This window comes from Geotrypetes seraphini, chromosome 5, assembly GCF_902459505.1.
Source record: "Geotrypetes seraphini chromosome 5, aGeoSer1.1, whole genome shotgun sequence".
NCBI lineage: Eukaryota > Metazoa > Chordata > Amphibia > Gymnophiona > Dermophiidae > Geotrypetes > Geotrypetes seraphini.
In genome coordinates this window covers 54,946,935-54,964,285 of record NC_047088.1, presented here as the reverse complement: position 1 = coordinate 54,964,285, position 17,351 = coordinate 54,946,935, and the positions used below count along the sequence as shown (strand labels likewise).

Sequence of the window (17,351 nt, the reverse complement as noted above, 5' to 3'; positions counted from 1 at the left end):
CTCATGCATATTGATTGGGGAAATCCTGAAAACCCGACTGGATTGCGGCCCTCGAGGAGGGACTTTGACACCCTTGCTCTACACTGCTCCCAACGCTCATAGGAAGCAGATCGGGAGCAGCACAGAGCATTCAGATGCCAGTCTGCGCTAAAAACCGCTTTTACGGTTTTATAAAAGGAGGAAATTATTTTTTCTAGCTAGAGAGAACTATGCCAGTTTTTAAAAAGGGCTCCGAGGGAGATCCAGCAAATTACAGACCAGGAAGCCTGACTTCAGTGCTGGGAAAAATAGTGGAAACAAATATAAAAAATAAAATTATGGGGGAGGGGTTTGTAGTTGTGGGTGACTATATTTAAAGATTGTATATAGACCCAGAGGCAACAGGGTTTAATGTATACTATGACAAACATAGGTACAGCTTTCTCTGATCAGTGTTGATTTCAATTAAAACATTGTATTGCAATAAAAATCAGAAATGAGTATTACCTAAAACTGTTAAAATTAAGACAAGCTCTAGAAGATCAAGAAAAATCTCTGATAGAACTGCCTGTATATTGATTGGATGTGTTAAACAGAGCCCATAGATCACTGCAAACAACCTGCCGAAAAGCTTAGCTGACACCGGAGTAGTTTGACCATAGTATATCATTTGTTTACGCAACAATGATCAGCATGGAAGAGTTGTCAAGAGGAATCCTTTTTTACGACCTCATCACAAAAGTCATTGTCTAAAGTATGCGGAAAAAACCTTGATAAGTCTGAAACTTTTTGGAACGAGGTACTTTACTGATGAAACAAATATTAGACAGTTTGGCACAAACACACAAGACACATTTGTAGAAAAAAAGTTTGAGGCATATGAAGAAAAGAACACCTTGCCAACTCTAAAGCACAGGAGTAGGTAGCAGTCAAGTGGCAAAGGAAATATTGTTTGGGGTGGAAGAAAAAATAGATTCAACTAAATGTATATCTACATATCCTAGCCTAAAAGCAAATGTTCCAAAGTTATAGAGAAAACTAAAGCTGCAAAGAAGTTGGGTATTTCAGCAAGACAGTGATCTGAAACATACCTCAGAATCAACAATACAATACCTATAAGAAAGAAGAATGAATGGCCTTTGCCTTCTCCAGACGAGTATTATTGAAAAATATATGGGGAGATCTCAAACATAAAGTACATGCAAGGAAACCTAAGAACATTTCTGAGGTAGAGGAACTCTGCATGAAATAGAGGGGAAAAAAGCACATATAGAATGACTGAGCTTTTTAAAAAAAAAAAAAACACTTGGAAGTTATAATTTCTGCTAAAGGAGGTATTGCAAAGTACTGATGAAAAGGTGACCAAACTTGAACACCTGCTGTAGTCACTGTTTTCTTATTTTAAATCTGTAAAAAAAAGATTAAGTGGTTAACTTTGTATCAATGTAAAGTTTGCTGGCCATAGTATTAATTATAAACCACCTGCAAGCCCAAACCCTGTCAAAGCTGTGTGCATTCTGGTGTAATAGGTATTTTTTTTCCTGTCCCTGGAGGGCTCGCAATCTGAGTTTACACATAAGGCAGTGGAGGCTTAAGTGACTTGCCTAAGATCATAAATAGCTGTAGTGGGATTTGAAATTAGTGAATCATTGATTAGTGGTACCTAAATGTTTGCACAGAACTATTTAGCTAAGTTGCTGGTGGTCTTCATTCCTTAATATGAGAGTGGATGACATTTCTAGAAACTTAACTATATACATTGAGACTTTCTTGTGTTTTTGAATATGAAATCATGAAGACAATTTATAGCTGCTGATTGAATGTTCTTTTATTTTCTAATGTGTTTCTTACAGATGTAAAGCAGTCATAGATTCTTTGGGCCAGAAAATAAGCTGCAGCTACTTCATTGTAGAGGACAGTTATCTATCAGAGGAAAACTGTAAAAATGTGTGTTATCGGTAAGTGGGGGCACAAATGTTAAATATGTTTTCTTTATTACAAGTATGTCACGTGATTCTACTAGAAATGGACCAAAACTATTTTTTAAAGTATATAATGCATAGATGTATATCCATTAATAGTGTATTTCTATGGGTTATGGCAGCACTCATAGATTTCCATTACATTAATGTAGATATACAGCCCAGTACAATGTCTCATTTTATGTGACTGATAAGATTGCACAGTAGAACAAATTGAAGAGTATTACTTAAAAGAAATATATTAGCATTTACCTCATTTCTGTTTCAGAAACTGAGACTATATAATCCCCTTTCTCGTTCTTTATTAGCCTATAGTAAAACACTGATAGGTTAAGCATGAAATGAAAGAAAAATGTAGCTACTGAATCTTATCATTACTTTACCCTCTGACAGTTTCTGTAGGAGAAACCACATTTACGTAATACAGTTAAGATAAACTAACTTTAATAATGCCTAAATAAACTTCACATTAGCAAGGCCTTCTAGTGATATATCCTGTAATCGCAGGAGATATTTTTATTTCTTCCCTTTTAATTTTTTTTCTTTGTTTTTTTGAACAGTGATATATTTTCTTTCTGATTCAATCCCACTTAGGTCTGGAGACGTGGGATTCAACAAAGGGTGCTAAGTATGTTGTTTTATTAATTTATTTACCCCCTCCTCCCTCCTTTTACAAAAGTATAGCATGGTTTTTAGCGTCAAAGCTGTTACCGCTGCAGCCGGCACTAAAAACCATGCTATGCTTTTGTAAAAAGGGGGGGGGGGGTTGGTTAGTTATCCACGACCTCATCACCTCGCGCTTAGACTACTGCAACTTGCTACTCTCAGGCCTTCCGCTTAGCCATCTTGCTCCCTTCCAATCTGTCCAGAATTCAGCTGCATGACTTATATTCCAGGAGAGCCACTTTACTCACATTACCCCTCTCTTAAAGTCACTTCATTGGCTTCCCATCTGTTTCAAACTACAATTCAAACTCCTCTTACTGACCTACAAATGCACTCACTCAGCTGACTTTCACTATTTCTCTTCACTTATCTCCACCTACGATCCCCCTCCCCGTGAGCTCCACTCAGCTGGTAAGTCCCTCCTGTCTGTGCCCTTCTCTTCAACTGCCAGCTCCAGACTCCAACCCTTCTACCTTGCTGCGTCGTATGCTTTGAACAAACTGCCCAAATCCCTTGGGTAGGCTCCGTCTCTGGCAGTGTTCAAGGCCCAGTTAAAACCCACCTCTTTGAGACTGCTTTCAACTCCTAACTCATAAGAACATAAGAATAGCCTTACTGGATCAGACCAATGGTCCATCAAGCCCAGTAGCCCGTTCTCACGGTGGCCAATCCAGGTCCCTAGCACCTGGCCAAAACCCAAGGAGTAGCAGCATTCCATACTACCAATCTAGGGCAAGCAGTGGCTTCCCCCATATCTTTCTCAATAACAGACTATGGACTTTTCCTCCAGTAAATTGTCCAAACCTTTCTTAAAACCAGCTAGGCTATCCATTTCTTTTATTTTGGGTTCTGCATCCCCAACCCTATATGTCATGTCTGTTTGTCCAAGTTAGATTGTAAGCTCTTCCAAGCAGGTTCTGTTTATACATGTCAAAATGTACTGCGCTGCATACGCCTTTCAGCACTATATCAGTGATAAGTAGTAGTAGTAGTTAGTTAGTTAGTTAGTTATTTGGATTTATAGCCCATCCTTCCAGAAGAACTCAGAATGGGTTACAAGTTTACATACATAATAAAACATAACAGAGTATAGTAATGTAGAACATGAAAGTACGTTTTAGATCAGGCTGCCCAAGTCCGGTCCTCGAGATTTACTGGCAGGCCAGGTTTTCTGGATATCCACAATGATATGAGAAAAATTTTCCTGCATTGCCTTCTTGGTATGCAAATCTCTCTCATGCATGTTCATTGTGGATATCCTGATAACCTGGCCTGCCAGTAGATCTCGATGACCGGACTTGAGCAGCCCTGTTTTAGATCATGACATGATTGGACAATACATAGAGAAGCATGATAGTACTCAAAAGCATGGCATTACTTAATAGGACATGACAGGACAAGACCTCATACAGCATGAAGTGGTGATGTTATGAGTTTGGTATGACATTGCAGTAACTAATAATAATAATAATAACTTTATTTTTGTATACCGCAGTACCATAACAGTTCAAAGCTTGATAGTACATTATCATGCCTGACATTACGAAGCATGGTAAGGCAGTACATAACAGAGCATGGCAGTGCATTATGATGCATGTCAGTGCATGGTATGGCAGACAATACATACAAGAGCATGGCAGGAACATGATAGTACATGGCCAGGCAGGACAATATTGAGGACATCTCACAGAAATAACTCAGAAGTATGAGTCTGTTGGGAAACAGCCTCACAGTATCCATAGTGCCTTCTTGATCCCAGCATGGAGGATCCTTTATTACAAAGAAGTAAAATAAGACCAGAAATTAGCTGAGTTGTATACTATTGCAACAGAAAGGAAAGTGGAAACACTGGATCAGGGTTGTTGTTTTCCTATATCTTCATGTTCCATTTCCATATAGTAAGGATAAGGAGAGAGGTTTATGGACATGCTATGGAAAAGGTCACACTATGGGGCGAATTCAACAAAGGGCACTAATGTGTTAGCCCATTCTAACCGCTAAAGATGCCCATAAAAATATAATGGGCATCTTTAGCGGTTAGCACACACTAATTTCTGCGAGATTTCCTCAGTATTGGAGCTGTAGAAATGGGTAAAAGGAAAGCCAAGTTTCAGATTCCTTAGGATCAGAAACCAGTGGTCTGGTGACCTGTTGATCTGCACTTAAGTCACTGGCATGTCTAATTTGTGAGAGGATGTAAGCACTGTCTTGTTGAGATCCACTGACCCAACCCCTGCTGTAACCTTTACCTCAGCGTAAAGAAGAGCCTAGGGACGTGGTGTAGCAGAATGATTCAGTGCTGGTAGGAGTCCAAAAGACTACTGTTTAATAATAATAATAACTTTATTTTTTATATACCGCCAGCTATCTTGCGACTTCTAGGCGGTTTACAATAAAAGAAACTGTGAATACAATGAAAGAAAATGTAAATACAATAAAGAGAAACTTTACGTACAATGAATTAAAGAGTATAGCAGTGTATATCTCAATACAATAAAGGGAAACTTTACGTACAATGGATTGAAGAGTATAGCAGTATACATCTCGTACAATGGATTAAAGAGTATAGCAGTATACATTTGATAATATTAATAATGTTAGCAACAGTTTGTGTGTTGCCAGGCCAGGAAGTGCCAAGCTATTTGCACAGAAGTAGAAATGTTCCGTAAATTGAATAGAGTGTTGGGGTTGGGGTTGGGGTTAACAGTTTGCAAGATCAGGTATGTGATGATGTTACGTGGGGGGTTGATGTTCCGGTTCGTTGCCTAGGTATTTCAAGAATAGGTAGGTTTTTAGGTGTTTCCTGAATTCTTCATAGTTGTTTGTTTGTGCAATTAGTTTTTCTAGGTCTTTACCCCATATGGTTGCTTGATATGATAGCAGTTGTGTCTCTTATATTTGCACCCTCTAGCCGGTGGGGAGACAAATTTCATGTGTGTTTTTCATGCTGCAGGGGCAGAAGAAGAGCAGCCACAATTATTGACCCCTATAACAGCCTGGTGTGATTCAGTTTTCATTTCCCTCTAGGAAGTAATACCAGGACCATGGGTTTGAGGGCCAGGGCTAACTGGGAATAGGAAGATTGAGTTGGAGGACATCTGGGAGTCTATAGTGAGGATTGAAAAAGAGACTGTAGCTAAGATGGGAGAGTTTGATGCCTGATTGGGAGACTTGGAACAATATACAAGGTCCGAATTCTGAAGTGGCTTTCATCAAGGATAGCCTGGTGTTACATCTTAAAGCCCCTGAGAATTTTAAGTAGGGTTAAGAATATAAATCTCTGATCTTTCCTGAAACCAGGTTATTGGCCTCAAAAGAACTGTGGCATATGTACTTGAGATTTTGAAAATCTCAAAACTTGAAGAAATTGCTATGTCCAAAATGTTTTTATCTGCTGACTGAGAAGAACGACAATATTTATTTATTTTTTCAATTTTATAGCCCATCCTCCCCAGGAGCCCAGCATGGGTTAAAATAGTAGTAGTCATTAGGTGCTTAAAGCTTCCCTATCTGTCCAAAAGGCTCACAATCTAACTAAAGCACCACATTAAACATCCATCAACATATAACATTTCAGCATGACAAAACAAATCAATCAAAATAAAAAATAATGATAATAATAGTATAAGTCCAGTCCTCAGGAAAGCATCATCATCAGATCTCCAAAGACAAAAGCCAGTGGAAGAACAGCCGCAGGGCCCAATGGACAGCCATTCCCAACAGATCTCTGGATATGTGCTGCCCTGGCCGAGAGCTTCTGTCACCCCACTTTTAGTCCCATCCAGCTGTTTCTCTACCCTCTATGCCGTCGGTCAAGCTTCTTCCACCGCAGTCCAGCCCTCTACTCAACTGCTCCTGCCCTTCGCACCCTGAGCTGTCGATCCTGGGGCTTCGTGTCTGCAGCCCTGCTGTCTCCAGACTCAGCACTGCTCCTGCTGACCTCCGCAGCCCGTCCCTCCGCTCTCCTAGCACCAAGCTGCACCGGTGCCTCCATGCGTAACTGGGCCATCCGCTCCCTGGCTCCCGGTGCCATTCATTGCGCAGCAGATCCCAACCACCAACGGCCAAACGCTGGATCACCAACCAGCAGGAAATAAAACCAAACAAGAACAACAAACTGGACCAAAACAAAAGGAACAACCAACACAGAAAAGAGGGAAAATCCAAAAAACAAAAAATAAAACAAATAGAAAACAAAAAAACCCCAATACTGAAAATGGCAGTAGGCACCACGACTCACAGCTTAACCAGCCATCGTCTTGAACATAAGGAGGAGAAAGCATCCAATTCCCCTGTTTCACTAGAGAGTTAGATCTCTCAGCTTTTTTTAGTGTTTAAGTTTAAGTTTATTAGGATTTTTATATACCGCCTATCAAGGTTATCTAAGCGGTTTTACAATCAGGTACAATCAGTGTGATAATATAGCTGTAATAATATAGCTAATAAAACTTCCTTGGTCATTTTTTGTGTTCAGAGGTGGGTAAAACTGTTTAATTTAAAAATTATTTCAAATTGAAGTATAGAGGTTATTGTACAAATGATACCCAAAGTGTACAAATATGTGTATAGATAAGAGCTCTGGAAATATGTCTAGGGAACTGTTATACCTACTCTAGTCCCTAAAGCTCATTACCCCTTTACTTTCTGATAAAGAATATGAGCCATCATAATTCATAGTAACATAGGGAGACAGAGCAAAATATGGGTCTATCAGCATGAATTACTTCCATGATGATCCAAGATCATTAGTTATTTTATTTATCACCTATCAGTGGCGTTTGTCTGAGTGGTTTTTCCATTCAGGTACTTGAACATTTCTCCCTATATGTCCTGACGGGCTCACAATCAACCTAACGTACCTGGGGCATTGGAAGATCAGAAAGAGCAGTACTGAGCTTGAACCCACAACTTCAGAGTGCTGAGACTATAGCTGTAACCACTAGACGCACACTCCCTACTGGCAAATACCCATATTTGCCTATTCCCTTCAATGATCACAGAACTAATTTATACATTACATTGTCAGGAAAGCCTTTGGATCTTCAGTGAAAAGGTGTGGCTCACTAGTCGAGCTGCTGCCTTTGCACCCAGAGGTTATGAGATCAAATCCCAGTGCTGCTCCTTGTGACCCTGGGCAAGTCACTCAATTCTCCAGTGCCCACCGCTTTGAATGTCAGCTTTGAATGACAATGTCCCCTTCAGGCAGTAACTTAGGTAGTAGGAAATTGGATCTGGTGGAAGGAAGGAGAGATGGATTTTATCCTTTCCCTTTCTATCCCTTCCCCTTCTGAAACACTTGATCTCTGCACTACTGTTTATCTTCTGTGTTATCAACCATGATCATCAAAACATGCCTATCATTCTGTTCTTCATGAGGAAAGACTAAAATGGTTAGGGCTCTTCAGCTTGGAAAAGAGCTGAGAGGAGTTATGATTAAAGGCTACAAAATCTTGAGTGGTGTAGAACAGGTATAAGTGGATCAATTTGTTACTCCATCAAAAATGACAAAGACTAGGGGACACTCGATAAAGTTACAGGAAAATACTTTTAAAACCAAGAGAAGGAAATATTTTTTCATTCAGAGAAGCTCTGAAACACGTTGCCAGAGTATGTGGTAAAAGTGGTTAACATAGCTGATTTTTAGAAAGGTTTGGACAAGTTCCTGGAGGAAAAGTCTATTCACTTCCCCCTCCCCATTCGTGGTTTCGGCAATCGCGATTTCACATATTCGTGATTTTTTGGGGAGGGGGAAAAAGAAAAAAAAAATCCCATAGTTTAGCCTTTCCCCCAGCGTCCCGGCCTACCTGGTGGTCTAGCGGGCTATCGGGGCAGGAGCGATCTTCCTACGCTCCTGCCCCGTGTAGATCGCCAATAGGAAATGGCTGTGGGGAGCTCCTGTCGTAGTCTCGAGAGACTACGGGAATCACGGCAGCCATTTCCTATTGGCGATCTGCACGGGGCAGGAATGTAGGAAGATTGCTCCTGCCCCAAAAGCCCGCTAGACCACCAGGTAAGGCCAGGATGCCGGGAGAAGGTGGGAGGGAGGCGGGCATGGGTCAGAGCCGGACCAGAAGATATTTGCGGTATTTCACCATTTGCGGTCCAGCTCTGCCCCTATCCCCCGTGAATCCGGAGGGAGAAGTGTAGTCTGTTATTGAGACAGATATGAGGGAAACCTTGCTTGCCCTGGAATTAGTATTATGGAATGTTACTACTATTTGGGGTTTTGCCAGGTTCTTATGACCTGGATTTAACCACTGTGGAAACAGGATATTGGGCTAGATGGACCATTGGTCTGACCCAGTATGGCTATTCTTATGTTCAAGTCTGAGCATCACAAAATCTCCTGTTTGCTATACATCCTTGATTATATACTTCTTATGTCAGGGCTTGACAAACACCAGGTGCCAAGGTTGCCATGGCAACCAAAAAAACAAAATCTAACCTGGCATCTAGGATTTACAGCCTAAAAATATAGGCAGTTCAATAAGGGCTGTGGAAAGCAGACAGTTCAGTGGTAGTCTTTACTTTTCTGCCCCTCCTACACACCCCACTCTCCATTGTGGCACCTCCAACATGTGCATACATATATACATACATACACCCCACCTAGTCCCTGCCCTAATGTTGATCAAAAACATAAGAAAAGGAGAGCTGCTATATGACAGGCCACAGCTTCCTCTTCTGCCTCTCAGTATTGAATGTAAAATTTTCAAATTTTATATTTAGAACCAAAGCAGCAAAGGAGAAAGATGTGGCCCGATGTTCAGCCGTTCTCTTTTCCTTATGCATGTGATCAAGCTGGGGCTGTGGGAGCGAAAACTGGGTGTCCACCAAATGCAGGGGTGGGGGAGGGCAAGCACTCAGTGTCTGTGCCATGGGAGTGGAGAAAGAGAGAGAGCTGGCATCTATAAGCAACCGGGTTGGGGGGGGGGGTTGATAAAGAGAGAGATGGGTATCTGACACAGGGATGGGGAATAGAGAGAAAGCTGGGTGTTTGTGTGCTGGGGGGAATGAAGCAGCAGGGGAGAGAGTCGAGTGTCTGTGTGCCAGGATGCAGTGTATGCATGTAGAGATGAGAAAACTGGAGAGAGATTTAGGAGATTCATTTATGGAGGGATAGTTATTGGAAGACAGCTACAGCAAAGGAGTGTATGCCATCGGAAGGTTTATGGGATGGTGGTCATTGACAGAGCTATGAGGGTGTGTGCAGGAGGAGGGAGTTGAGAGAGAGCTATGGAGGGTGTGCTGGGGTGAGGCAGAATGAGCTATGGAGATTGTGTGTGCCAAGAGCAGGAATAGAGAGAGAACCTAGGGGTGCGGAACTTGATGGAGTATAATTTGGGGGATATCAATCCTCCAATGGCAGCCCACATGAAGCCTTGCTAATCAGGAGGACATTTGGAGCACTAGCAACAGCAGAAGCAGCCATAAGGTGCATTGCTACTGAGGAAGGGAATTTTCCAGCAGCCTTGTTGGTAGGATCAATTTAAAGAATCTGGGGCCGGATGCTGTAAAATCGCCTTTAAAATCCTGTGGGTTGCTGTGGTGCCGATAAATTTTCCGATTTGGAAACAGCGATTGATTTTGAAACAATTTTGTATTCAAATGAGTTTCGCAGAGGTCAGCCATAATTCCATCTGATCGGTCGTTGGAAAAGCGACTGATACATGTGCAGAGCCGGCAGGGGAAGTTCTTATTTTGGTTGGGTGGAGAACTGAGGGAGGTCCTTGTAAGAGGGGAAGAGGGATTGTAAAAGATTACTGTGGGGGAAGAGGATTCAGAGAGGCTACTGCTGGGGACAGGGATGTGATGCCAAGGCCTGGGGTGGTTGGGTAGGTGATGAAAAATTACTCTAGACTGTTGGGTACAGGTGGACTAGCAGTAGGGAGAGATTAAAACTGCAGTTTCGGGGGGGGGGGGGAATGGGTAAGTGCATCGCCCTTTGCAGCTCCAACTTTAGCCTCTCCCCCATTGCCCCAGCAGCCACAGCCTGAAGCCTCTCTCCATTGCCAGAGGTGCATGGGCAATGGAGACAAGCAGTAGCCTGTAGTACTATAATAAATAACTTGTCGTATATCACCTTGAGTACATTATGAATGTGCAATTTATAAATGTGCATAAGTAAATAAATTCCAGTTGCTCCATGTCTGGCTTCTAGATTTGTGGGCTGGTTTCCAGATCCTAATAAAAATTGTCAAGCCCTGGCTTATGTAGATTTCTGCACACTGAAATGCATGACTGTACACCCTGCACTGAATCTTAGCTTGAAATGTTGTCAAATGTTTGGCAGTTTTCTTGGATCACCGTTCATTTTTCTTCTCCATGTTCAGCCACCACACTGCTGCAGGTTTTTTAAGGTCATGTGTAAAATAGGCGATCATTTACTACTAACTTCTTAGTAATATAACATATTAAACATTGGAAATTGAACAGGGCTAGCCAGTAAGAACTCCTGTGCCTTGATGGTAGTAATCGATGATGTGCCTTGATAGTTATGTTTAAATTGTGTCTTTAAAATGTTTTCATAAATATTTTTCCTGCTAATTCTGACAGTGAAATGAAAGAATCTTATGTAGCCTATCACCTTCATAAGAAATGTTGTTTACCTGAACTAAATTTATTTGTGATCGCAGTTTTAAGTAAATTTTAAAAGAACCAGACTCAGTATCAGTAGACGTTTAATTATGTCTAATTCTGCTAAAGTTTAGTTTGAATTGCCTTTGCTACCTGTTTTTCAGGAAGGAAGTTTACCCTTTTCAATTAATGAAGTACTTATGCTGCATCTCAGTTTTTAAGTAGTAATGTTTGCATAGATCCTGTTAATAAATGTCATAGTGATCCTGCATAAAAAATATTTTTCTAGTCATATAGGCATGTTGGAGTGACATTAGTGGCTGTTGGTTTGAGTGAGCACCTACAAAGTTTTAAAATGGGATTAGTTGCTTCTTTAGAGTAGTCGTGCAAAATCAGAATGCTAGAGAGGCTGGATTGCTTTTCACCAGTTGGGTTAATAGGATGGACCCATCTTGTTGATTCTGTTGGCATTATCTGTGCTACTGTAACAAAAAGAAATAAAAGTGTAACAGGAGATGCAAACAATAGCTAAATATCCACCCCCCCCTTTTACTAAACCGTGAAAGCGGTTATTAGCACAGGAAGCCATGCTGAATGCTCTGCGCTGCTCCTGATGCTCATAGGAACTCTATGAGCGTTGGGAGCAGCGTGGAGCATTCAGCACTGCTCTCTGCACTAATAACCGCTATCACGGTTTAGTAAAAGGGGGTATATTAAGCTCCCTCCCCCTCCTCAGATAAATTGCAGAAAAGCAAATCTAAGTTGTATGTAAATTCATTTGTTAAAATATTTTCAGTGTTTTGGTAATTTTTTTGCAAGTTTTATTTTTTTGTTTGGTTTTCTGCTTTCCAACATAGATGCAAATTGAAGCATCAGGGTTGTTCCATGATGCAGGGATGTCACTAGCGTTCTACTGCAAAACAAATGAAAGCTGTTGCAGTGTATCCAAACACCAACCTCCTCTAAGGTGGTTAGGTGCGTTAGGGCTTTAATGCGTGGAATAGCGCGCGCTGAATTGCCACGTGCGCTAGACCTTAACGCCAGTATTGAGCTGGCGTTTGTTCTAGAAGAATAGCACGGATTTAGCGCGCGCTAAAATCCTGCGTGCACTAAAAACACTAGCGCACTTTAGTAAAAGGAGCCCTAAGTTTATTTAAAGGCTGATAAAATTCCAGTACTCAAAAGCTACAAAAACAAAATTATATACAAAATTAACTTTTCCATATCATGTTTTGCTAACCAATGCTGCAAAATTTTTTTTTATTTTTTTTGTATACTTTACTATAGTTCCTGCTTAATTGTAGTTTTCAGAAATGATTGTGAATCTCTGTTTTCCTTTTCTAAGAAATTAAATAAATCTAATATTTAATTCTAGGCAGATTTCTAGAGCAGTACTCATTACAGATCAGTCTATACTCAAGACGGATTCTGATCAGCAGGTAAATATCAATATTTTGCATTTATTGAAAGCACTCTCTGTGATTATCATTCACTCTGCTACTAGCCAGTGAATTAACAAATCTAGCAAGTTACTAATTCAATACAGAATATAATAATTTGTGTCTCAGTGCATTGGCACAGGGATTGAAAGGATTCCATGTCTAGATTGTTGAATTACAGCAGCAGAAAGTTATTACCATTTCTATGCTGTAGTGGCTTGGTTTCATTTTAGGTGGACAGGTATCTGCATTATAAATAACATCATTACAACGGGCAGTCTCGGCATTTAGGGTAAACATTGAAAAGGAATGGCAACCTATTGTATGTTAAATGTACAGTGCTATGTATGCCTTGCAGCGCTATAAAATGATAAATAGTTGCTAGTCATTGTTAATTTGCTCCTCCTCAAATTTTTCCAATCTTATTTGTGAATTTATAAAGGCGTAGGATTAGCAAATTAGAAAATTTGCCATTTTTTTTTTTTACAAGAAAGGTCAAACAGTTTCAAATATGAAAGGTTAGTAACTTCTTATGAAATTTGTCATTCAAATATAGACATATGAGAGGAAAAGCGATCAGCCTCTTTACTGGGATCTGTTACAATGCAGCATGGAGCGAGACAATACACATTACTTCTGGAAAAATTTTCTACATAAAAATTTAAAAATTCTGTGCAAAAATTTAGAAAGTCTACACACAATATATTAAATTATGAAAAATTTGTATTTGTAATTTTTATATAACATTCTGAAATCATAAAGTTCTGACCCCCCCCCTCCAAAAAAAAAAAAAAAAAAATCTTTCTCCCTGGTCAGTACCCTCAGCCATCTCACACCTCATTTTACCTCAGACCTCTCCCTAGGCTTGATATTTCCTCATCAACATCCCAGCAGGTTCATCCTCCAGTTATCTCTTCACCCTGTCCAGAATGGACACCCTCCAGCTTTTTCTCTCCCTCATTCTCTCCAGCAAGGTCCCTCAGTTCAACCTCGATTTCTGTCTATCTCATAACCCCACCCCCCACCGCCTCCCCCTGCGGCGCACATATCCCCACATCTGTTTTTTAGCCTCCCTCTTTACACTTACAGCTCTTTCTTATGTATACCCCAGGACAGATTCCCATAGTTTAAGCATTGCACAATGATTTGGACAATAGTACATAGTGAAGATCCTTTACTTTGTAGGTCTCTTTTTTTCTTCTTGTTGCTTTCATCTGTCCTTTAACATTTGCATTTGAAAATTTCATTTATACTCTTTTTTTTCCCCATCAGCAAGACAAGTATGTCAAACAGATACATTGTTTTTTATTCTCATATCAAGCAGCCTTAACTTGAAGCATGCTACCAGTGGATATTAGATCAGAAACTAATTATGAGAAATTTAGGAAGAAATTAAAAACTTATTTATTTCACAAATATTTATTGGGATAATGTTAAAGATTCCCACAGTTTTATCTAGTTAATCTTTTGTAATCTGCATTAAACCTCTTAACTGGAAGCCTGTGGAATATAAGTGTAACTTCAATTCATTTCAATTCAATTCAATTCTGTTGCTTTTTTGCATACACCCCAGCACAAACCTCCATAACTTTCTCCCAAACTTTTCTGTACTGATTCCTCCCCATATCTATTTCTTTCTCATATACCCCTGAGTACAGACCCCCCCAGCAGCTCTCTATTTCCTCCCCCATTGCGCACATACCCTTGTGCCCATACTTCCTCCTCATATCCCATCTGGCACACTTGCCCACATACTGCCTCAGCTTCCTGTTACTCACTGAAGCATAACACACTTTAACTCCATGACTGCAAAGTTTAAACCACACAAGACACCTTAGAGCCCCATTTTTCATTTTGTATTAGAGAGCTGCATGGGAACAGGGGCAACAGAAATCCAGTGGAGATCCCCTCCAGGACTTCAGGGATCCCACAGGGTTACCTCCAGACTTGTGGGGATGGGAGTAGGAAGTTCAGGCTCCCGTGGGTATACTACCTTACTCCAGGTCCAGTCGCACTCTCTCTTTAGGCCGCTGGCAGCGTTCCTTTCTATACGTGGCTAGAGGCTAACCCAGAAGTTTTCCCTCTGATGCTTTTTGTATCAGAGGGAAGCCCTCCCTCTGACTTAAAACACATCAGAGGCAAGGCTTCTAGGTTAGCTACCGGCCGCGTTTAGGAAGGAACACTGCTGGAGGCCCGAAGAGAGCGAGTGCAGCTGGACCCGGAGGAAGGTAGTACACTCACAGGAGCCATGTGGGAAGGGAGGAAAAAAGATGCTGAATGGACTGGGATGTGTGGGAAGCATAGGCAGTTGGAGGTCAGAAGTCAGTTATGGCTCTTCCGACTCCCCCACCTACCTTCTTCACTGCTGCCATCAGCTTTCCCCAGAGCCATTCATTCTGCATCATCCCACCTATATGGGAACAGGAAGTTGCTGCAAAATGAAGACTTCCAGGGCAGACTGTCAACAGCAAGCTCACCTTGTTGCCACTGCTGGCTGCCCGAAGATTTAAAATTACAGCAGCAGGGAAGGAGGTAGGTGGAGAAATTGGGAGCTGGAGAGAGATCCTGATTGAGGAGTGGGGGGGGGAACATATGCTGCACAGTTTGGGGATGGGGGATTGGGAAGGCAGAGAAGGACGGATGCTGCATGGGCTGGGGTTGGGAAGGCAGGGAAGTATAGATGCTGCACAGGCTGAGAGATTAGGAAGGGAGGAAAATAGAGATGCACTTGTGGGATGGTGGGAAGGGAGGGAGAGAGAAATGCTGCCAGTGAGGGAGAGAAGAAAAAGGGAGAGTTGTTGGACATAGGTTTGTGGAGTGGGAAGGAAAGAGATGGTATACGTAGGGAAAAGAATACAGAGGGAGAATTGTTGGACATGATGTTGTAGTGGAGAGGGAAGGGTAGAATAGATTGAAATGGATGCAAGAGAGAGGAATGTTGAACATGATGGTGGTGGGAAGGGAGGAAGAGATGCAGCATTGTGTTGGAGAGGGTTGATAGAAGGAGAAATATTGGGCATGTGGCTGGTGGGGAAGGACAAAAGATGCTATACAGGAGCCAGGGGATGAGAGAGGGAGAAAAGTTGCACTTGGTAGTAAGCAGGTGAGAGAGAGGCACCCTGGATCTATCTATCTCTCCCTCTCTCTCCTTTTCCACTCCTTTTGCAGCAAGGGAAGGAATGAGAGAGAGAGAGGGAGATGTTGCACATGGGGTGGAGGAGAGAGAGGAAGAAGTGCAGAAGACAGGAAAGCAGAAAAAAAAGAGAAACTGGAACTAATTTGATGGAAAAATAAATCTCCAGTCAATAAAAGTAAAAAAAAAAAAAAGAATGTATTGACTGAAATCTGTTAACTTTGGGAAATGTATATAGCAGATGTCTTTGTATTCTGTTCAAAAAAGGAACCAGCAAATCAAGATAAAACACGGAGAGTGTAGCAACAATTTTCAATTTAAAATTCAAAACCTTAATTAATAAATTAATTAATTAAGGAATCATCAATGTGAGGTCATGAGCTCCAAAGAGCATGCTCCTAAGGAGCGACAAGCTCTATTTCTCCCTTATTGACCTCAATAATGCAGTAAAATGATTTGTAATCAATCACTGCTGGCTGCACACCATTGTATGATCCCCCATGTGTGCTAGAGGTAATAAGTAAGACTAGTACAAAGTAAGAAATAATTATAATTAATAAATCTGATTCTTTATATTGAAAAAGGCCACACTCCACATGTATTTCTGTTCAGCAGAAAAGGAAATGTATTTCTGGTTTTATTTGTCCAGTTTTAAAGAACTTGCTGACTCTTGCTGTAGTTGGTTGGGATCTCCAAGCACACCAGATGAGGACCTCCTCCAAAGATGGCCAGAACTCCCATCTACCAAGCGTAACAGTCGTTGGCGGCATCCTTGAGCCACTGAGGTGCCAGCATCTGTGACTTAGGGACACTGCTGCTGCCTGCCAAGCTTGGTACAAGGGTTTTTTGGACACCTTAAGAGGAAGTCTTCAGCTGATATAGCTTGAGGATCCTCATCAGCTGAAGTGTTTATACTTTATATTTACATTAGTGGCTTTGAGAGAGACCCATTTACAAAGTATGTATTCTTCCCAATTAATATTTCCAAATAAATAAAGTGTCTTTGACCAGAGGGCTGCCGCGTGAGCGGACTGCTGGGCACGATGGACCACTGGTCTGACCCAACAGTGGCAGTTCTTATGTTCTTATTTGTAAATGGGTCCCTACCAGAGCCTCTAATTCAGTAGCATAATTAAAGAGTAGGGGTACAGATAAGAGCAGAGGTAGATTATAGGGATGGGATTAGAGGTAAGTTACAAAATTAATCAGGGACCACTGTTCAGGCACTAGGCCTGATGGGCCGCTGCAGGAGCGGACCGCTGAGCAAGATGGACCTCTGGTCTGACTCAGTGGGGGCAACTTCTTATGTTCTTAACTACTTATGAAGTTTATGGGGATGGGCGGAAACAGAAGAGTTTACTTGCAGAGATGGATTCAATTGCAGTGGGGACAGGCAGGGACAGATTTGATTCCAGCAGGAAAAAGTTTGACTTCTGTCCCAGTGCAACTTTCTCTTCTGTATTCAGCCTTGACCAGTGGAAGAGGAGGATAGGGCCTGAGTAATTATTTTGGGTGAGCCTGAGTCCAGAGTGGGTGGGTATGAAATGATCTCTCTACCCTCACATCTATCTATCC

The 17,351-nt window shown here is 41.4% G+C and overlaps 1 protein-coding gene across 3 annotated transcripts in view; it reads left to right on the top strand.

Annotated features, from left to right (window-relative positions):
* The window catches only part of CHM (CHM Rab escort protein), a 211,572-nt gene that overhangs the window by 146,056 nt on the left and 48,165 nt on the right, over positions 1-17,351 (top strand). For all 3 annotated transcript variants that reach the window (XR_004539584.1, XM_033945876.1, XM_033945875.1), the window contains exons 10-11: positions 1,833-1,937; positions 12,580-12,643. Coding sequence is in view for 2 of the 3 variants with exons in the window: in XM_033945876.1 (XP_033801767.1) it covers positions 1,833-1,937; positions 12,580-12,643 (169 nt within the window). In the remaining variant the exon portion in view is untranslated. The remainder of the gene's footprint in view (positions 1-1,832; positions 1,938-12,579; positions 12,644-17,351) is intronic.